General features: G+C 37.6%; 2 protein-coding genes across 5 annotated transcripts in view; one reads left to right on the top strand and one right to left on the bottom strand.

Annotated features, from left to right (window-relative positions):
- Positions 1-23499, top strand: part of sick (sickie) — a 172680-nt gene that overhangs the window by 69304 nt on the left and 79877 nt on the right. For all 4 annotated transcript variants that reach the window (XM_017082734.3, XM_017082695.4, XM_017082710.4 and 1 more), the window contains exon 3: positions 21130-21506. In XM_017082734.3, the coding sequence (XP_016938223.3) occupies positions 21130-21506 (377 nt within the window). The remainder of the gene's footprint in view (positions 1-21129; positions 21507-23499) is intronic.
- On the bottom strand, positions 21545-22706 carry LOC139352941 (angiopoietin-related protein 1-like). Its single transcript, XM_070995785.1, has 2 exons — positions 22147-22706; positions 21545-22086 (listed from the first exon to the last, which is right to left on the bottom strand). Exons 1-2 carry the CDS (start codon positions 22644-22646, stop codon positions 21903-21905), a joined length of 684 nt encoding a protein of 227 aa, XP_070851886.1. The 5' UTR covers positions 22647-22706; the 3' UTR covers positions 21545-21902.

Raw genomic sequence — 23499 nt, 5'->3', positions numbered from 1 at the left:
AAAAACCTCTTGCTAATCGTCGAAGCGCACTGTCAAGTTAGTTACCCATTAATGCCAAAGGCGAAACTTGGTCGAAACACGGCCGTGTCATGTTGGTTTTGTCTGTTTCCGATTTGCTACTCAATGGAATGGCAAATGGAATTCTGTGTCTCGCATCTAGCCCCCCTCCCCCTTCTTGATTCTCTAACAACTTCCGCAACACATTTGTCCAATTTGCACACGGCAAACATTGCTCGAAGCCCGATTGTTCCCAATTATTGCCGGCAGTGTGGTGGCCCAAAGGTGTGGAAAGTGTTTTTCGCTGCCATAAATTTCAGTTGCCAATTAGGCGGAGAGACCCTAGACCTCAATTAGTGGGTGGCTAATGCAGATTTTATGCTAGCTCCAAATCGTTTGTCTTTCCTTATAGTTTCTATTTTGGAAATATTTTCATATTAATTGGAAAGTAATCCATTTTTCATTATTACAGCATTAACACTTTGGTGCTTCAACAATAGTTCAAAAAGGTATTAAGAGTTTTTATCATAAATTATAGAGCAAATTAACAGGCAAATTGAATGGAAGCAAACATAATATTTTCGAGTAAGCAAAGCTTTTAAATTTAAAGAAGCTTTTGAAGATTGTTAAAAGATTTTCTTTCATTTTGTACTGCTTTTAAAATTAATTTTCCGAAATACAGATAAAACCATCATTCTCTGAAACCCTAATTCTAAACTTCTTTGACATATCGCTCTGGCATTCTATAAAACTCTATTAGAAGATCTTCTTTATGAAGACCGTGCCATATTTCATTTAGATATCGCCGAGATACTACCCCCAACATTCTTTTAATATCTCATCATTACCGCAGCCCATTAGTTCTGTTAACTGGCGGGCTTCCCTTGAAATAAATTTCGAGAAAACGGCACGCGTTACTCGACAATCGGCCGCATTAAACACAAAATAAATCCATCAACGAATTCAGAACGGAAGGTTCAAAGAACCTTTTGCCGTCCCGACCAAATGTTGAATGTGTTAAACCGGTTCGGTACTCCAGAGGTGACTCAGTTTGGCTGCAGTTGGTGGTCATCCACATGGCTGGTCACCTCATCGCACCCATGATTGGTCTGCAGTCAAGGTCGCTGGTTTATTTGCGGTTTGTGTACTTTGTTTACCAAGTATTCGTCTGGTCTGGTTAAAGGGCGTTAAGCTTTGTTTACGACGGACATCGGTTGGCTTTGCGGCGTGCTAATTGTGGGGCATCAATAAAGAAAAACTTTCGTGGACCGCACACCGCGAATCGGAGGTTGCGGGATAATAAAAAAAAAGTCCCACCAAAGGATCCGCGGAGGACCCGCCGACACATAAAGAACGGAAATGGGCGCTACAAATTAGCACGACTTCGATTGTATCGCCTTGGCTCTGGGCAGTGTGTGAACCAAAATCGGATGTACCCTGTAAATAGAGGACTTATAAACGGCATATAAGGCACTACAAACCTCCTGAACTCCAATTACAAAATTTAGAGATCAAACGATAGAATCTGTTTTCACGAGTATCGCATTATAATATTTGTCATAGTTTCTATCTGGAAAATAATTTCATGATATTTTATTTTATTTTCTTATTAAATTGTAATAAAATTTAGTACTTCAACCACGACTTTCTTAAAACTGTTTCGTGTTGGAAAGATTCCAAGTTTGGATTAGGAATCTATAGTTAAAATCTTATTAGATTTTGTAGCGTTAAGCGTTGGACCAAAAAAAGTCTGGATTTTCTCGACATATGATATTATTGCATTTAAATGTTTTTTAAATAAACTTGTACTCCGTTACATTTTATAAAATGTAAATTTTTTTAAAGATCTTATAAAATAATTATTTAATGGTTATAAGAATATAATCTTTATTTGAGTTGTATAGCACATCATATCTAATTCGAATACTATCCTTGAATACCCTGTGGTGTTTTCTGTGTGGCCACAACAAATTTCTTGACAAAAGTAAACAAATTATTTGATTTCATTTATTATGGCTTGCGGTTATTTTGTTTCGGTTGTTCGCTGGGCTTGTTAGAGGGCCTCTCGATGGTCGGCGAACTTCAGTCAACAGCAGTTTTGGTTGTTTTTTTTTATGCTGGTACGCCAGAGGGCAAAAATATTGCCAAACTTCGTGGGCGAAATTCACATTAATTATATAGGACTCTCTAGCGAGGAAGTAACTTTTAGGTAGCTCAGCTAACCGGCAATCAAAATACGTTTAATAATAACTAGGAAGAATAAAATATAAGCGTAGACGACTTTGGACGGTAGCACGAAGATCAGATAAAACAAAAGACAGGGAAAAGGGCGGTGACTTTTTAAAAGAACAAAATCTAGGCGAATTTGTGGATAAAGGTTGAAAACGTTGTAGTTTATAATGTATAATAATGTAGAGCATTTTTGTGAAACACCTTAAGGTTAACTTGGTTAAAAACTTTATAATTCATAATGAACTGAAACACCCTTACGTTGATTTGGTACTTAGTTTTAGCCCTTGTTTAATAAACCCTTAAGCCCTTAAGCCCTTTTATTTTCTATTCCTCCAAGTTAATTACACTTGGACTTTGTTATTGGGCTATTTAGCTGCTCGATCCCACCTGAACAGAACCAAATGGCTTAATTAATTGCACGTGAATGATTTTCCTCGTCCGTAGAGTCCTTCAAAGAGCCCGGCTCAATAGATAGCCGTCCACTCAATCAGCTCAAGATGGACAATGGCTGCAGCACGTCATTTCCCTGCAATCCTGGCCACTCGAAAACCAAGTGGGGCAGAGTCCCATTCATTAAGCCCGACTGACTGCAACTTCAACTTGAGCAGAAACTGCAAGTCCAACTCGAACTGCAATCAGCAAAGTCGACGTGCCTTATCATTTATCGCCCTGACTTGCTTTTTATTGTTTGCCACTTTGGTTCACATTGTCACTCTGTCCAGATACGACAGATGGGGTTTTTTATTTTTATTTTTATTTTTTTTTTGTGCTACGTGCAGATTTTATTTTATTTTTTTTTTAGGTTTCGCTTCTTCGTCTTTTGATTGAAGAAGCTCAGCGGAAATGTCAGGCAGCAGCATAAAAACAAACATAAATCTCAATGAGGATGATGATCGTGCCGCAGATTACAATGCTGTTGATGATGACGATGATATGATGACGCTGGCGCACAGTCAAGCCACCCACATATGCCACCGCCTCCGGTTGCATGGCCATTTCCATTTCCATTTTCATTCCACATCCATCTGCATCTGCATCTGAAACTGCAGCTGCATTTTGCGGTTTCGGTTTTTGCCTCTTTAGCATAAAATATTCGCCGGAGATTTGACAAAATCCAGGCGGACACCCACGCAATTCTATTCTTTGCGCGAATGGTGTGACACATTTTACAATTCGAGGAATACTGAATTACGGGTACTGAGTAATTAGAAATTCTAGGGGATTGGCCGGAATGTTGTTTTCTCTTTAATTTGGCTGGTTGCCCAAAGAATGATTAAGACAATTTCAAAAGTTTTGATTAAATTTCTAAAAAGGAAAGCTGATTTTTAAGAACATAGCAATATATCAAAAAGTAAGCTTGGAAAATTATTGGTATTTATCTTAAAAAAATAGTTACATGTTTTTAATTTGGTTCTATTTTCAGAGAATGTCTTAAAATAAAATGTTAAATACCTTCTACAAAAATAAATAATTTTTTGGTTAAATTTTAATAGCCAATGTTTGAAACAAATTTAACTTCTTTTTTAAACTTATACGATTCTTTTTAAGTAGAGACTCTTAACAATACTAACTTTAGTAAAAAGAATGTCTGTAAAATGATCGCCTTCCAATTGCCTTCCTTGAAGCCTGATTAATTTAATTCGCTTATATGAATCTGCATTTCTTTCTTCGTCTTCGGTTGCAGTGAAAATGAATTGCACGCAATAAAAATATTGATTGAACACATTTTTCCAACACGACAACTCTTATTTCGCATGAAATTAACAAGGAAGAAAGGTGCGTGCCCCAATCGCCCCACAGTGTGCCCCGCCTAAGAGCAACCAGCACTCCCATTTTTTTCCCCCGCCAGTTGGTCACGCATTGTGCGACCATAAATCTTGGGCCAAAGGCGTTGAAAAATCGTAAGAAGTAAAAAGTTGAAAATGGCAACAGGCTGCGCCTTTGAAGCGGTTTTTAGCCTGGCCAAAAGGCGCCTTCTGGCCATTGTTATGTCAGGTCCAACATGGGTATCGGGAATAGGAAAAAGACCTTTCGACGTGCGATTTGCATAGTCTGCAATCTTGTTTATGACTTCATTAGCAGTCGACAAGTTTTCACTTTAAAGTGCTCAAGTGCTGGCAATTAGCCACGCTTCATTGACCAACAAATCAGTTCGTTGTTATGGTTATTACTTGTTTGCTCAAGCCATTTTTAGCTGCTCTCATGAATGGGGCATACATATGTAGTTCAGTTAGAGACATTCATTAAGAGTGACAGGAAATCATAAGACTATAATTTGAGGCCTAGCTGCGCCGCATTTGTTCTGGCTAATTGAATATGGGACAGGGTGGGGTACGTAGTAAACTAATGCAGATTGGCAATTCGAAAACGTAAACAAATCGATTCTACGAATGAGTATGAGTGGGAAACTCAATCACAGAATTAACATCTGTCTTTCGGCAACTGTTTATCACGAGTATATTAATCTGACACTCTCTGGAATTGCTGCCGTTTTATTGCATTAGTCAACAATTTCACCTCTGTTCTGCATTGCCCCCCTGACCGATGAAATCTAATTAAATTCACAATTGCTGAGTAGTTGGTTGCCTGGATTTTGGCAAATATTTGGCAGCTCGGCAAGTTGACAGCAGCAACAAAAACCGCATCCCAAAACGAAATTTAACCGAAGGCACAGTAAATTATGTTTCGCCTTCAAGCAGCAGGTTACAACTTCCACATGTTCTCTAAACGTCTATGCACTGGAAGAAATTCGATTTAATTTAATAAGTGTATTTGTAAAAAATCGATGGTAGCTCCTTAAAATAAATAATCACTTAATATTGGTCGGATTATTAGTATTATTGGGGATTTATTTGTTATGCCCAAGGAATTTGGTTTCTATAAATTATAATAAATAGATGGATAGGTTAGGTTCAAACCTTTAAAGAATCTTAGAAAATTGTTAAGATAGTGAAAATATATTTATTTATATATTTTATAATTATAATTATATTTTATATTTAAAATATATATATATATATGCCGAATTTAAAAGTAATATACTTATTCGTACTAGAGGTTTTTGAAACGCACTAAACAGATTTTTATTTTATTTCTTATAAAGCATCTTAAAAAATTGTTAAGATAGTGAAAATAAATATATGTGTATATTTTATAATTATAATTATATTTTATATTTAAAATATATAAAATGTTTTTGCTATATGTCGAATTTAAAAGTAATATACTTATTCGTAGTACGCGGTTTTGGAAACGCAGTAAATAAACTTTTTTTTAATTTCTTATAAGATTTTCGTAAGGCCTGATTTTTCTCAATATGGAAATTCGTGCCGTCTCTGGATAGACGACGTTAATATTGACATGACAAATAAATTGGCCTGGTTGAGAGCGAGTGGGTGAAAGGGGGAAGCTACTGATGCTGCTGCTGCATGCGGTTTGCCTGCCAGGCAAACAAACCTCAAAATAGTTTGGCAAAATTATGCATTAATGTCGGCCAGGTCGGCCCCTTTTCACTGGGGGGTACTGATGGGGGGGCGTTTCTACGTGCAAATAATGCAGGTAAATTTGTAGCCTCGGCCCAGCCCAGTGCAATCCAAATCCCAATCCCAATCCACAAAATGCCGAATTCCGTGCTTCGAGACAGACCCAGGCCATTGGCTAATTTCGCAGAGAGCGACTAAACTATGCAAAATTTTCGACAAACCAGGTTGATGTCGACAGGTGCCAAAGGGCATTCATTTGTGTGCAGTTCTAACGGTGCAATTGTCTCTGGAACTGTTTGTGCATGACAACCTCCGCCCGCGGCAGTGGCGGAGTCTCAATTAAGTGGCAAGGGGTTCGCCATTATACCCCCTAAACAAAGTGAGTTGTTAAAAAATGTTGCAAGTTGTTATCAAAACAAATTTAGAAAGCAACATAAAAATAAAATGTATTTTAACTGTCTAGAAAAGAGATTAAAGATACATTATAATTCATGTTATTATATATTTTTTAATATTATGTATCAGGAGTTTCTACATTCCCCCGTTTAATTGATTTTAAAATGACTTTAATTTAATGACTAATTTATTAATTTAACATTTGGTCTTGTAAAGGTGCAATCTGATTTTAAAAACAAACTATTGTTGATAAAAATGTGAAAAATATACTTAAATTTAGTGCCATTAATAGACTTTCATTTCTGATGGTTTTAGTATATTTTGATTTGATAAATATTACTAATAAAATCAGTAACAAATGTCGATTAACACACAATTTTTAAAGTTCAAGAGTCAAGGTTTTTGAAAAGGTATAATGATATACCTAGCTTATGCTTTTAACGATCCCCAATTAATTTCCCAAGCAACGCCCTTGACTCGAGGCGTGTTTTCGCATGAGAATGTGTTTGTCTGCGAAACTGTTGACAACTACCGGGCACAAATGTTAATTGCATTTTCGGCAGTTGTCAAACATGGCCAGTAAACGCGTGTACAACGATTTTTCAATGCCCTCTAGCCATTTGAAGAGCTTTGCTTGTTAAACGGCATATTAGTCTGGGAAAACGGGATTCCACCGACCATTTGCGTTGGCCATGAACTAGTCATGTGGTCTTTAAATTGAATTGCCAACTCTATGTGAATGTTTTCAAAGGTCGAGAGCAAGATGCAATTGTTCGGGGCCATAAGAAAAAAAGGAAAACATATCATTCGGTCTGAAAACCATCACTCAATTTGTTGGGTTTATCTCTGAACTGACTGATGGTGGCACTAAAAAAGTTGTCAAATTTATGGCAAGAAAAACATAGCAACGAAGTGGGAATACTCTAGGAAAAATTCATTTAAAATAATGTAATAATATTACAGAAAAAGTTAAGGATCAAGTGTTTTTAATATAAATCTTTATGTATGGCATATGCCACCAAGGTACTTGTAGCATGTGGCAAACGGCAGTGGCACCAACATTGCTGCCTACTCATGCACTGCCCATATATCTCCCATCTGTAGACTTGGGTCCACAGATATATATATATTTGCTGTATGCATATATATATGTATATATATTTTTGCAGTTGCCACAACGCTTGACACTGACAATTGCACGTTGCGTGTTCAAGAGGAATGCCCCAGCTCATTGTCGCTGGACTCAGGGAGCTACAGTCGAGTTGCAAGACCGACAGACAGACGGACATATATAGTAGACCGACATATAGACCAGAGCCAACAACAAACAGTTGGACATGTTAACAGCAGCGAGAGCAACAATAGCAACAGCCAACTGCAACTGCAACTGCAAAGTGTCAAAGTCAAATATGCAAAAAACCAAAGGGAGACCGTGGAGCTGGAGAGGGGGTAGGGGTTAAGCCAAGTTAAACAGTTGACAGCCGAGAAATGTAAGCTTCAAGGATGTGTCCAAACCATGGAACCTGGGAATTTTGTGGTACCTAGCCCAACGAGGCGTCGTCATTCAGGTATTACCTGCACAAGATAGCTATGCGTGATGGTCTGAATGGGAGCTGCAACTGGGGAACATGACTTCCTGGAAAAGGTCTTAATAATATTCAACCTCTGATTTGCATTGATCTTACATCGATCTAGACAATTTGCAGTCTGACATTTATATTTTAAATGCATGCCGTTTTTAGATATAGTCCTCCATATTTTATTATGGTTATGGTAAATACTAAAAGAAATATGGATATGTGGTATACTTCCAAATAAATTTTTATCTTTATTATTCATACTGGAATTTTTTGAATAGCGAAGCACACTAATTACCGGAATTTCGCCTAATCAAAGATTAAATTTAATCTCACACGCAATTTTCAAATGACATAAAAAAATAGCACGTCTCAGTAAACATAAAAACCGCATATCAATGCATAATTAAGTTGTCAACACAATCGTATAGTTAGGATCCGAATTATGAAAATTGCATTTAAAATAATTTTTTCACACGCACACCAATTTTTTTTTGTTGTCATCTCATCGAAATATAAAATGCTATCATGCGAAATACAATATTCTGCGTTCGTGTTGCATGGTAAATTTTATTAATTTTGCATGCGTAAGTTCATTATGCATAGCAAATAATAGCAACAGGGGGAGTTTGTGTTAAATGTAGCCTATAATTAAATATTGTGCGCAGCGAGATGGCGAAATCGAAATGGAGGAGTTTGGTGGAGGAGTACGTACTACTACGTAGGTTTAAATAAACGCCTAACGCATTTTGACAGCGCAATTATTTAAACGCCGACGCGGAGTGTTCATATCTGTCACATTTCTGGCTGCTGCTCATTGGAGCCAGCTGAAAAGTACAAAGTACAGAAAATATTGGCTGTGACACACCTTGAAGTCGTATCTGAATCTCGCTCACTTTTTGCCTCCTCAGTTGGCGCTTATGAATGCAAAGATATAAACGCCGCGGCTCGGGGTTCTAACGACTGTCTTGAGTGTTATGGAAACCTTTGATTGCTGACCTGATTTCACAAATTGCTGATATTACCTAAAATGAAAAATGTTGCTATAGATCGATCATTTGAATATTGTTGGGATTTTTAAATCGATTAAAAGCTGAAATTACGAATGCAAAGTAAGACTTTAAAGTCATTATTACTTAAATCCTTAGGCAAATATTGTATTCCAATTTATTTAATGCATTTCCAGGTTTTTTAAGCTAGTATATTAAACTAGAAAAATGTATAAGGATTTATTATTATAATAATAATTATATTCTAAACGATATTAAGCAAGTTCTCTTTAAAAATGAATCCTATCCCCAACGGCATTTAATCTACTTAAACAAAAAATGAAAACGAATTAAGCTTTCAAGCGACAATTTGTCTGCCATTTTGTGTAAATACATGTGCCTATAAATTAGCAAGTAAACTTTCATTTCACCCCGCACCTAATTAACTCAAATTGTCCACGCGTAGTTGATTTGTTGACGGGTTCGACGAGCCATTTACCCAATTAGCCATAATTATCTATGTTCCCATCTCACTCGAACCGAAACATTTTCTCCGGCCATAAGCTACAATTTGAGCTTTCCCAAATCACGACTTCCGTTTGGCGTTGGCCCTGTCATTAGCATGGAATTAGAAACGTTTCGAGTACCATTTGTGCCTATTTTGGTCAAGGGGTCCTAACGGCAGTGCCCAGTTTGTTGGCCAAGTGGCAAGTGTCAAGTTCACGGCACAAAAGAACCGGGGAAAACAAAAGAGCCAAACCGCCGACAACAATTGATAAATAAGTGAGCGTTTCGAATGTTGATTGATTTCTGGGTTCCGAATTGGTCTGGACACCTGCAAAATGAAAAAATAACAAATGAAAAGAGGAAAAAAAAAGAATCTGAAGAGAGGCCCGGGTAAACAAAAAGGTAAACGTAAATGAATTGCAAATAATACTCGTAAAATCGGTGAAAAAGAGAAGACTCGTCAAATGAAACCTCCAAACGATGACGTTGACACCTGTTCCAGCTTGTTTAGTTTCAATATTTCATTTGCTTGCACAGTCCATTTGTTTGTTTACATTTCGGTGTCCGGGTTGGAATCGTAAATGTATAGATATTTTTTTGATTTTTTCCACGTAGCCACAGAGATAGAGAACCTCGGATTTACGCTCGACTGCAGTTTTAGCACAGCAAAAAAATGATGGGAACGGATGTGCGATGTGACTATGTCATCGCAGCAGCCAAATATCATTTAATGAAAATATCAAATTTTGTTTGAATACCCCACTCGCATTTTTATACCTGCCTCAGTCCATTTATTTTTTTAGGAGGCTCTCCTACGTGAGCTACAGAAAATTTGAATTTTGATAAATTTTATGCCCAACACGTTTTCACATTTCTCATTGGCCAGAAGGCATTCGCTCGCCTGCCTTTTTCTTCTTGTCGTGCCATTTTATTTATGGGCCTCATAAATACATCTTTCTCTTAAGAAAAAGATACAATTTGAAGTTGATTATCATGTACAAGTACACTGCCTACCTTGCTCCTGTCACATGCTAATCAAATGAGTCTGGGGCCTGAAAAATGGCACGTGTTCTGTCTTCGAGACTTCTGGAGAAGATTTCCAGATTTTTTGTTAAGATTAGTAGCTATCTCAAGGGTAACCAGTGGCCATCTAGTAGGCAATTTAACATAAAAACACAAATTAGTCAAAGTGTGAAATTGGCAAAAACACCAGCCAAGTTCAAAAGCCTTTTGTTTTGAATACCTGTAAAAAGTTTAGATAGTTTTTTATCAAAGTCACAAATATTTGTGTGAATGAGTAACGTTTCAATGATATTAAAAATAATACCTAAACAAAAATAAACAAACATGTTTTTTTTTGCATAGAAATACTCATAAATATTTGTTTGTTATAAATTTAATATAAAGTTATACTACTATATGATAGAATAAATATTTGTTTTAAGCCTTTTTTCCCCACATTTCTATAGTTCTTTTTACTAATTACAAAATGGCAAAACTTTTTATAAAAAACAGCTTCAAAAGGCTAATCCATTTACAAACTGCAACGGGCTTTAAATCAAAGCTGCAGCATCTAAACGGGCATTTTTGCAGTTGGCCATGTGTCGATTGAGTTTGGTGCGCTTTTCGCATGCGGCTTAAACAATGCCCCGTGCATAAATAACCATACAAAAAACTAGCAAATCTCCGCACAAAGAATACATGTAAATAACACAGCAAAAGTACAGGGGAACGTATCTAACAGATACACGCGCCATAAACTTTGAAAATCGTATGCTTCATGCCATTTTCACCCTTTTCCCCGTTTTCCCCTTTCAGCCAGATGAGCTTGGCCATAAAATATCAATTTCGTTTTACAACAAACGCCAAAATCGAACGTAAACTTATGAGTCTCGCTCCTGGTAAAAAAAAGTAGAATCCAAACGGGATAAAATATCGAAATAAATTGTATGCAAAGGAAAAAAAACAAATTGAAAAATGCATTGCAGTAAAAAAGAAGCAAAATATATTTGGTAATATATATTCATGTATTACTCTGATTTTTTTAAACAGAAGATATTCTGAATAGCTCTTGCGGCAAGCTGAAAATATATTATCAGCGATTTGGCAAAAAACTGGGAGACAATGGTTGATATAACTTGAAAATGCATGTTTGTGATTGATGTTTTCAAGGGGGAATATCCGGTGGACCATTACTTGGTTCCATTTCTCTCTTTTTAATTGTTAAACAATTAATTTTCGAGTGTAAGCCCATCAAATTGTCTTTTATAAAACGGAAAATAAATACGAAGCAATCATGTTTCATTTGTCAATGTATTCTCGTTTTTATTTCAATGGCTGTCACGATTTATCATCGATATGAAAACAGCTCACGCTCTCAGCATATTTCATAATATTTTTTCATTGTCATTTGTTTGGCGTTTCAGAAATATTCTCGCATTAAAGCTTAACACTTTGGCCATATTCAACATTTCTGACCAGCCATTTTTCTCTTTCATTGCAGGTGAGTGGGCTTGATGACGTTCAACCAACACGGTATTTGTATTGATTTTATATCTGTAAATTTGTAAAACAAACGAATCTTTGACTATTATGCAAACAATGCAAATTGCAGCTGCCGTTCTGTACAAAATTGAATTTAAACCTAAATTATTTGGGATGGGTGAGAAAGTCAGCCAGCAAAACAAATGGCTGGTTATTAATTATATGATTTTTGCACAACGTTTCGTATACGTTTAGGGGCATACTTTGTGCTCAGTGATTACCGGCCAGCCAATTAGTGAGTTTTGAAAATGCTGCGACCTGGGCAAATATTTTCCAATACGCCCATTTATGCAGCCGGGCATGAAACAAACTCCGAACGCATATTGATATTTCTAATTAATTTTACACATTTTGTGCTTTTGATCCTTGGCAACACGTCGCAGCCAATTTGATATCGCTGTTTAGGAGGGAATTTAGTTTTAACACCCCATAATATTAGCTTGCATTCCGTGTCAGTCGGTGTAAATATTTTGACGCAACTCGCAATTTCTCGCAATCTAAACATTCGCATCGCAGCGCGCAGGATAAAAATGAAAACAGCTTAGAGCGGCGTTGCATGTTGGATGTTGGATGTTCAATGTTGGTAGTTGGCTGGCAAAAGTGGCTAAAGTTGGAGGTCGGGGCGGAAGGCGATACTTGCGCAGCATAACTTAAGGCGTAGCTAAGGCTAAGATGCTGTTGCGACCCGACAGCCTGGGCAAAAAAAAAAACAGAATTCACCCAATTGTGTGCCAATGGCAAATGCACTACAAAGCGCTTAATACAGAGAGAGAAATTAATGGGATAGGGATTGAGAAATATAGGTGGAAAAGGTTGTCCCACAGAAATTAGGAAGAGCCTTGATCTTTATTCACTTATTTCCCACTGACTTATTCGAAAGGTTACAACATCATGTCAAAAAAATTGGTTTAATTTTTGAATGCTTTAAAATAATATTTGTTTTAGTATGACATTTATAAAAAATACTTTAGAGTTCGTTAAAAATCTGAAGTTAATAGCACTAACTAACCAAGGCTTTTTTTGATTATACATATATTCGAAGTATATATAATTTTATAATTCGATCTTATTTATTGAAACAAACCATATTCTAATTTACATTTTTGTTCATGTATTCCTTCTATCAAGAACATTGAAAGAGCAAATGGATTTTTTTGGGGCTGCCACACAAATCGCTTGGATTTTAAAACCAATTTTAGTTTAAGTGCCATTTCAGGTGTATAAAAGTATGCAGTGAATAAAGGATAGGCTTTATTGTTGCATACTTTTTAACACCTAAAATGACATTTAAAAGTGAAGTCAAAAGTCAATACATTTTGTGGCACCTGGATTATATTAAAAATATTAAAATTGCCTATTCTGTCTGCTCTTTCTCTACGTTTTTTAATAGCTTTTACTTTTTATTTAAATTATTTTTAAATCAAATGAAATTGTGATGAATTTTGTATGAGAAACAATATTAGAAGTGCCAAACTCAAAGATTTCATTCAATACAAGCTCACAGTTAAATTGATTTTGATTAGAATGATGGGTATTCTTAAACGAATTGGTTTTTTTACTAAATGATTTCAATATGCGCCATTTGTTATATGAATTTCTTTCCGAAGAAAAAGTGTCCCTTCCCAATTTTGCCCGATTTGCACAAGTGCAATCTGGAAACACGTTCGCAGCGAATGCTCTTAGCCTTCGCTGCACTTTCTTCGGACGCCTATTGAAAGCAGCCTGAAGTGAAACGAAACGTGGAGCAGAATGGAGCGGCACCTTAGCATACCATATCTCCAAAGGCTAATCTTGGTGAAGGAGGAAAAGGAGGTGGGGTCTTTGGAACCGGGGATCCGGGGAACAGGCGTTCGAATCTACGGGAGGAAATTGAGGGGCTTGCGTGCGCAATTTGCCTGCTTATGCACTCCCCTAGATCCCCTAGTTCCCCTATTTTCTCCCATTTCCCCCAGCCAAACCCGGCTTATCATCATCTCGAGCTGAGACCCTCTTTATGCGCATTTTATTTTTATTTTCCACTGTATTTTTATTTAACTTGCGCTGGCAGTAAATAATCATAATACATATTTAAATTGTGACCGTGTGTGTGCTTACCTACGTTTTCCACTAGTTTTTCGTACCGACTTCCTTCCTTCCTTGGCATTTCCTGAGCCACCGATAGCTATCGTCATCACATGACTGCAGTTTTATTAAGCCGCCTTTTAAAGGAGTTTTAAACTCCTCCCCTGGCTCTTATCAATAATTTCATTTTCCTCTGCTACAGTTTCCAGCAAAAAAATTTATATAAAATGGAAAGCAAAAGAAGTGTGGGGTAAAACTTAAACTCAAATTGGCCGCTCCTCATCTTGAAGAAATTTTTATCGCAATCAATTTAATGCGCCGAAGCACACGCACTTTGCCAAAGGTCGCTATAGAAACGATTCGCGGGTAGTGGGTGAATTTCCTTATAGAGGGGGAGGTCTAAAGGAGCTGGAGAAGCCCCGAAAGTGATTTCGTTTGCTTGCTGAAAAGTTCCTACGAATGCTGTAAATACGCTGAAATCTTACTAAATATTTCAACACAGTGGAAATTAACGATGCGGCTGCCGGGAAATTTATCGAAGTTGGGTGGGAAAACTGCGGAAATGCCGGAGTTTGGGTTGCGCGATTTAAGTGGGAGGTCTCCAGAGTCTTTAGAAAGCCATACAAGTTTCTTATTAACTTTATTGATATGAACAGGAATTAAGTTTCCTGCGAACACTTATTACTTTTGGCAGGAAATTATAAGTTTTACCACGATGGGTTCCGTTTACACTTCCTTTATGTTGAACTAAAAGCAGCTTGTAGAATGCGAAACTTTGATCAATATATTTAAGCATATCATGGAGATGGGAAAATGTTTAAATGTAAAAAACATTGCTAGATGAAGGAAATGTTTATTCATATCAAAAACCAAGGAAATATACCTACAATGTAATAAAGTTATAATAATGGAGAAGGGAAAATATTTAAATTGAAAAACATTGCTTAAAGTAGGAGATGTATATCCATTTCGAAGGGTAATATGATATATCTGAATTTTTAACATAAAATAAAATATTGTATTTAAGTTATAAGAAGTCTTGCAGAAATGATTAGTGTCTTTACTATTTTTTACATTTTTATATTTTTTATTTTGAATAATATTCAATATTTTTTCTAAGTATCTACCCTCTCATGAGTTCTTTAAGTGGTGTGGTTTGATAGCCACTTTAGCTGCAAGAACTTTAATTTCGAAGCCAACTTGGGCCAAGTGTTTTAAGTCCCATCGCAGTGGCTTCAACTTTCACTCGATTGCACTTGCCAAATTAAACTGGCTCTATCTGCGAACTCCCCCTACACTTTCTACGCCTTTTCCTGTCCCCTGCAAAACACATATGTCCGGCAAATTCAATTACATTTCTTCACTTCAATCAAATCGCATTTCGCTTTGGCCTTTGGCCATTGGCCATTGCCCATCCAAGGCAGCCGAAAAAAATTGTTTGTGCAGTACGCGTGTTGCACTTTCAGTGATTCGTAAATCGAATTTACAGTTCAGTCTTAGCTGGTATTACTTTTTCCCTAACCCCCACCCTTTTTCCCGGAACAATTTCATTTGATTTTTATTTTATTTTAGCTGGCAATTTCTTATCGCCCTTTTGGTAGTCGTGACTTTGGCGACAATTGTCCAAAATCGCTCTCGAATCCTTGTGACTGTGAGTGACTTCTGTCGGCCACGAAGGACACTTGAAATTATTGAAATTGTTTTGCCATTTTGCCCTGCCCCTCCACATTCCCAAATTCCCAATCGAGTGAGTGTCTGAATGCAATTGTCTGTCTGCTTATCATTGCCTTGGAATTTTCCCCATTCTGAGTGATTCGAAGAATTTGTGAGGATTTTGGTTATTGATTTCCGAATGCCAAGAAGTCTGCGCTGCAGCACGAGGATCTATTCTATCTGGGCTGGAAAATGGCAGGGAGTGTGTGACTTTGAGCGTTTAATTAGTTGTTAATTGGTTTGGGGAAGCCTTGGGTCCACAAAGGGGATTATTGAATGGGCAACTAAGATGGGAGTCATTTGGGGATTTGTAAAATGTAATCACTCCTTTACAAAATTTAAGCCTCCTTTAACTCTTTAAAATTCACCTATTTATTTGTATCTTTTTTTAAATGTTAGGTATTTATTAAATTCATTCTTTATAAAACCAAATTTGCAGTGTCTGTTTAATAATCATTTTGCCGCGCAAATACCCATTAAACAATTCAATTTTCGGTTCTCCCCACCTGACAAATTCTCAGATAAAACCATATTGTTGTTGTGGCCGAAATCGCAGACAAAAACACACATATATTCCGATTTTTTGTGTTGTATAATTCCTTTGGCCGGCGGTTAATTAAAAAAAGGGGCTTGGCCGCGGGCTTTTTGGGAAGAGAATGGGAATGCAGACGCCTACGTTGATTTATAGCCAGGGGGCTTTAAAGTGTGTATAAATCAAATGAAATGAAATGTACATATACATTTAATGAAATGTCATTCGGAGCGGAAGCGTTGGCATAAGTTGACTTTAGCGGCTGGCCCAACATTATGTCCTGTTTTCCGGCCAACTCTTTAGCGCCATTAACAAAGGACTTTCCCTTCCCGGCGATACCGTTCCATTCCGTTCCGTTTGCCTTTTCATTTACGTCGTCTTTGTTGACCACTCTTAATCCTTTTGGCCAGGACTCGAGCCGGATGAAAGCAGAAGAAGAAGCGCATTGCATTCTGCGATAAATTCGCATTAAATGAGTGAAGGAGTAAAGGCGGCGGCGGAGCCTCAGGAGGGCGGAAAAGGAGTTAAATACAGACTCACTGACCATGGTAGTGCTACGAACACAATGCGTCGAGTGCAATTCAGAAATTCTCTGCGCCTGGCACACAAACACAAAGATAGAAAAATCGAAGAATGTCAATAATGGCTGCTGCAGTTTCTGCCCCAGGACCTCCTCGTCGTCCTTACAATCCCCCCCCCCCCCCCCCCCCCCCCCCCCCCCCTTCCCTCCTCGCACATTTCGGCTTTAATGACGCCGCATCCTGTGACAATAAGCGTCACTTGGCCAGTTTGTTGTCTTCATTTTCGATCGCACAGAAGGCGAGTTGAAAAGTCCCATCATATCGTTACAGTGCTTGCATTGCTCAAGCGATGTGGAAAAGTAAATAAGTTTGTAGAATCTATGGGTCAATAAAATAAAACTTCCCCAGACCACCAAGCGTTTATTTGTTCGAGCATTAGATAAATAGCTGTGATTGGATTTAATGAACCTAAACGGTTAGTAAAGGTTAGTAAAAAAACAAGGAAGAACGCTATAGTCGAGTACCTCGACTATCAGATACCCGTTACTCAGCTATATGGAGATATGCAAGCAGCAAAGCGAGATTAAAATGCGCCACCTGCCGGCGGTATACAGATTTAAGCGTTATGGGCGTTAGAGTGGGCGTGGCAAATTTTTTTTTGGATCAATCGATAGGTATCGACGAGACCAATACATTTCAGTTAAAATTTTTTATCTAGCATGAAAATTGTGGGCGTCACAGGTTTTCGCGGTTTGTGGGCGTTAAAGTGGGCGTGGCAAACTTTTTTTTGGGTCAATCGATAGGTATTGATGAGAACAATACATTTCAGTTAAAATTTTTATTCTAGCATCAAAACTGTAGGAGCCACAGTTTTGGGCGGTTTGTGGGCGTTAGAGTGGGCGTGGCACTGTGCTGAAACAAACTTGCGCTGCGCAGGAATCTCAGGAATCTGCGTGCCTAATCCCAGTATTGTAACTCTCATAGTTTCCGAGATCTCAGCGTTCATACGGACAGACGGACAGACGGACAGACGGACATGGCTAGATCGACTCGGCTAGTGATCCTGATCAAGAATATATATACTTTGTGGGGTCGGAAACGCTTCCTTCTGCCTGTTACATACTTTCCGACGAATCTAGTATACCCTTTTACTCTACGAGTAACGGGTATAAAAATTGAACTTCCTTAAAGGAAAGGTTTTAGTTTAAGTAAAAACATGTATATCTTTGATAATAATATTTGTTTGGAATTATAATTTAAAGATATAATAGTTGCTATAGAGGTGTTAGATTGACAAATATTTTTTATTATTATTTACAGATTATAATAGATCTGTTTTAAAACATATTTTTATATTTTTGGAACCACTGTTCTTACGTTCCCAAGGGGTTCATTGATAAGGCCCCCGCTCACCAGTGCAATTGACAACTTGAATGTGAACAATATTATTTGCATTTATTTTTGTTCGTCGCTTATTTTTATTTTTCGGCCAAAAGGAGTGAGGCTGCCAGGAGGAGAGTCATGAGCTGTACATTTCCCAATATTTCGCCGTTCAACCCGTTTGCATGGGGGCATCTGAGTGGGGTTTGGGGCCGGCTCCTTACTCAATGTGGCTTCGACAGACTTTGCTGGAGTATCGTATCGGTTTCGCGATTTCGTTGCATTCAACTTGCGGTTTGCCGTCTTCTTCTTTGGAGAGGCAACAGCTGCCGCATCTCGATGCACTTTCCGACCCTCCCGCCGCCCATCTATTGTGGTTTATTTGACTTTTGTTGCATATTACGTAAGTCGGGGCTTCAATGCACTTTGCCTGCGCCAACTACGCGATTCAATGGGTCTTAACTGTGCCAAAGACACCCGTGTTCTTGATTTGAACGACCAGTATCTACACTTGGAAAACTTAAAAGGGGAACTAAAGGACTATACAAAATAATTTAAATACCAAAAGATATCTTGTTTCCGAAGTAAAACCTTCCTCAAAATATTAAAAATGTTGAACTGAGGAGATGTTTTTGGTGGAATAATTATGTTTCCAGAATTCTTTGAGAGGACCTGAGTTCAAAAACATTAAGTGACCTAAATATTTGTTTTCTGATGCTGATCCAAATTACAATATTCAAATTTTTAGCAAGTGTAAACGAAAGTATTTAAAATTTTCAAATGCCAACCTATCAATAAGAAATCAAATATTTATATCAATCATTTTTTTCTGAGTGTACGAAGCTACTGTGCTCTGTGGCTACTGTGGGCGGTGTTCATTGTGGAGCATAGTAAATAAGTGCACCGCTCTGTTTGACACTTGCAGCTGTCAACGCGGTGCGTGATTGATCGAACGATACTGCTTGCCCCTCGGAATGGGTGTAAAAACCAGGGTTCCGCGGAGAGAAATGATGATGTCAAGGCGAGCTAATGGAGCAGTTCCCCATTAACATGCCCATAACAAATGGTACGATCTGTTGGCTCAATCGCAGTTAGACAGTTTGATTAAACGCAGGTACGAAAAATGCGTTTCGAAAGCAAATGATTGGTTTCCTGGAAATAAAAAGACTTTAAAACTAAGGTTTCCACTGTATATAATGGTTCCTACCTTTTGATGCAGCAAGCTTAAATTAATAACTAACAAATATTAAATTTGTTATTAAATTAAATAACGTGTAGTGATTAAACAATTGTCTAGCCAGGAAATCTGTACAATTTCTGCAGACCATTAGTAACTTTCAAAGGTAAAGTTCTAGCTCTCACCAATTAGTGCAACATCGTAATAATTGAAGTTTGTTTGAAAGACAGCAAAACTTTCATCGGCAACTACAAAAGTTAATGTGGCTTTTGACAGAACTTATCTATCAGTGGCTACAGCCATCGATAACAGGCAACAGATACAAATTGTTAGAACGCAAGTAGGAGCGCTGCTCTTTCCACTAATGGCCCCATTTGCCCTGAACAAAGTAAAGAAGGCAAAAATTAATGTAAATTTATTGTCTCAATTTATAATGCAACAAATTGAGCAAAGTGAGCCGGCCAAAGATACTTTGGCCAAATATTAATGTTGACGGGAGGCGAGGATCAAGTAAAAAGTAGAAAGTATCTGGCAGATACGCATAATGGCGCGGCATTGAACTTGAACTTATCTGCGATTGGAGTTTTTCAATTGTTTGCCAAAGTCATTGGGCGCAAAGTTGCTGCCATTTTGTCTCTCAGAAAATTATTACAAAGTTTGCCATATAAGTTTTGGCAGCCTTTTAAAGTTTTGTGCCCCGCTCATCCCCGCTGTCATCTGGATATAGATATAGATAACTTTGGGCCCTAGGATGCTGCATCGGTTCGCATCTCAGTTTCGACTTCTCGACTTCTCGACCAGCAAATTGAGTGCACACAGCCGGCAGACGTTTGTCATTTGTCTGCCGTCATGTCAGTTGTCAAGTTTGATTTTTCGACATTTGCCTCTCAGTTCTATTTAACTACGTACACTTTTTGTGTATTTTAAATTGTAGCGACCACTGTGATAAAGTGGGGAAAAAATATGAAATATCGTACTCTGCAATATACAAAAGACAAATTCGTAAAGCATTTCGGAAGCATGTTGACAATATTCTGTACAGAATTTTTGGGCATCTGGGTATCTCAGCAAAGTGGTTAGTTGTGTAGCCTGTCAATAAAATATTTATTAAATCTGGAAAAGTTTTTATTTGCTTTTAGACAAAGAGAAATCAGCTTTTTTTTTAATATTTGTAGTTTTAATTAAGATTTAATTGGCTTATATTTTCCATTGATATGAATTGATATTAACAAAGGTTTCGTTTATCATGGAAATTATTACTTATTGAAATATTAAGTGTATAATAATATTTTTGTTTTAATATAAAGCTCACTAATAAAATTACTTAGATCTCTGGAATTTTTCAAATATTATAAATGTAATCATAGATTGTATAAAGATTCATTTGTGTATTTAAGGTTTTTCATATTGAAATTTTAAGTTCTGAAAGTTCTATAATGTGATAGCTAAAAACCCTAACAATGCTTGGCATAATCACATTTTGTAAATCATTTAAGTTCTTGAGCCCCAGCACGACTTCCACTTTATAAATTTTAAGAATACCCCAACCTTTTCCCTAATCCCAACCCAGAGAGTATCTCAAAGTCGTGCGACCTGTCATCTTAGGTTCTCCTGGTGTTGACAAATGGTAAAGGGTGCTGAAGAGGGGCAGTTGATGTCTGAACACTTTATCTTAATGTCAATTTTTTGTTTCGTTTTCCCTCGGTTTGATTCGAAGGGTTTTTCTGGCCAGGTCGTGTGCGTGAAGCAGTTAAGAACGCCACGGTGAATTAGCCATAAAAAACGCATTTGTACATCGGTGTTGGTGTTGGGGCGCCTCATTTGGGAGTCATGTCAAAATCACGACATTCGAAGGCGCCCGGCGATAAAACAGCTCGAGGATTTACATTTATATTAGACAGGCTCAAAGAGCTCCGCCAATGAATCATCGTCGTACTTAAATAGCTTTAAGTGTTGGCATTTTCCGTGCTTTGATTTCATTTGCATCCCGCTTTCTTTCTTTGTTTTTCCCTTTTTGGTAGTTTGACAACGTCAACTCGTGTCTGCATGTGCTGCGAAGCCAGTCTGTCGGCGGCTTGGAGAACATCACCACCAATGACATCTGTGCCGGTCGCCTGAAGGCCGTCCTCGCCCTATTCTTCGCCTTGAGTCGCTTCAAACAGCAGGCCAAGCAGACCAAATCCATTGGAGTTGGCTGCGGCGGAGGAGGTGGAGTCGGAGTGGGTTCCTCATCCACACTCACGGGCGGCGGCTCCGTTCTGGGCATCGGCGTGGGCGGCGGTCTGAGGACTCCGGGATCCAGTCTGCACCAGGACAAAAATCAGCAGGATCAGCAGCAGCAACAAACGCCACAGCAACTGGCCCAATCGCTGGAAAACGGCAATGAGATGGTGAACCGGTAAGTTCATTTTAAAGAACAAATTTCGAGAACTTATGTTAAGGGTAACAGTTTTTTTGAATGCATTTGGTGTTTTATCTTAAGCTATATAATGTTGAATAAAATACACGTTTTAAGCTTAAGTTTAAGGGCACAATCGGTTAAAGACAAAACTAAATAATATTTTTTTTAGGTTTTAAAACTTTGTTTTGGACTATTTTTGTAAAGATTTTCTTTCCTACCCTTTTCAACGTTAACCAGCCTTATAGTACATTCCAGATCGAAGATGGCTTAATATTGTTCAACATTTACAAATGTTATGTTAGTTTCAAAAGACGTTTTACAAAAACAGAAAACTTTGTTCCTCTTGACAGTCTAAAAACTATTTCATTATTCAATAGTAATTTTATTAATAATTTAATAAATACTCATTTGTGTATTGGGGAACTCATATATATCATTGTTAGACCTAGCCAGTGGCTTAATCATCATTTCAACAACGGTAAGCGATTCGTCTAAATTGTCGCCGTTCAAAGTACCCCAATAGATTCCATTCATCATATTACTGATCCCGTTTACATAGTACTTTCCATTCAGGGAGCTGTGAAATTTGTTTGTTAGATTTGTGTAGTGAAATGGTTAGGCATATGAACATGCTTACCTGTGGCCGCATTTATTGTACCACCAACCACCTACTCCATTTTCAGCGCAATTACCTCCTGAGTCATTATCGTTATCCCAGTCAAACGTAGTAAACGCTTGATACATATGCTCTCTTAGGGCGTCTCCGGCTGTACCAGAATATTTTCCAAGCGACTTTAGCATATACCCCTCTCTTTCGCTTCCAATTCTAAAATCATTATAATAAGCGTAGCTAGTGGATCCATTAACATATTCTAGTTTTATAAAAAGTTCATGCTGTTGTCTCTTGGTCACATTGTAAAGATGCATTAGTCCGATGAAAAATTCTCCCGTTTCATTTCCGAATCCATACTTATAGTCCTGCCAGCGTCGGTCGAAGTTCTCGGAACCGTCAAAACGCCTTTGAATGGGTTTCCAGCCAATTTCATCCAGTTCTTCAGTGAGCCATTTGTTTTGATTTTTCAAGTTCTTCGCAATTTCTGTGTACTTCACAGCATGAGCAATAAAGGTGTTGAGCATCGCGGTACAGTTTTCATCGCAGTTAAACTTCAATATGTTATGAGTACAAATTGGGCTTCCACTGGTAAGAAGTAGTACTTCCAAAAGGATAAACGGAAGAAAAGTCACCAAAACGAACGGTTTCATTATGACTTTACAAGTGCGAGGCTTCAAAGACACTGATCTGAACTGAACTTAACTATACGAATATATATGGGCACAGCTCGCTTGAGATACAGAATTTATTCAGAAATGTAATTTATGTACATGCGTATCAGCAACTCAACATTTTTGAAAAACCCAGTATTGTTTTCAACGGTTTTCTTTGCGTCATTTGACATAGATAAAAACAATTCTTCCAGGAAGTTGGATAAGAAAAATGCGTGACTAAAAATTCTTTTTTAAAATTTAAGGTCAAAGATAAAATCCGTTGGATTCATTTTTATTTTTTTACGAACAGCGCCCTCTACGAATTCGTTTCTATAATACACCTAACATAGGTGGCGCTCTTAAATACTGTTCCCCCTACTTACTTACTTATATTTTACTTATACTATACATTTTACCTGTATCTTACTTTAATTTCATATAAGATGTCAAATAGTCGTCAGTGAAGCGACATCTTACCTAATTTTACATAATGCGCCCTCTATCGACGGTGTTAGTTTGTAGCAGCCAGCTTTTGTTTGCTAACCTAAATACTGTTGGCACATAAACCAACCATAGGTGGCGCCACAAAGAGAAAGACGATAGCAGCTCAGGAAAATTATGACTCATGTTCATGAAGAGGAAGAACACTTGGCGCCTTGATTCAAAAATATTGCATTTTTGAGCTTGATAAAAGTGTAGGAACAGAGAGGAACGAGAATGGATA

The sequence above is a fragment of the Drosophila suzukii genome, chromosome 2L, assembly GCF_043229965.1.
Source record: "Drosophila suzukii chromosome 2L, CBGP_Dsuzu_IsoJpt1.0, whole genome shotgun sequence".
Taxonomy (NCBI): Eukaryota; Metazoa; Arthropoda; class Insecta; order Diptera; family Drosophilidae; genus Drosophila; species Drosophila suzukii.
This window is presented reverse-complemented; position numbering and strand designations above follow the sequence as displayed.

What these genes read in the sequence shown, in the direction of transcription:
- LOC139352941 (XM_070995785.1), bottom strand. Translation starts at nt 22,646, where the DNA reads ATGCTCAACACCTTTATTGCTCATGCTGTGAAGTACACAGAAATTGCG. An exon ending in TACAATAAATGCGGCCACAG is followed by an intron (nt 22,087 to 22,146) that starts GTAAGCATGTTC and finishes CAAATTTCACAG; the next exon opens with CTCCCTGAATGGAAAGTACT.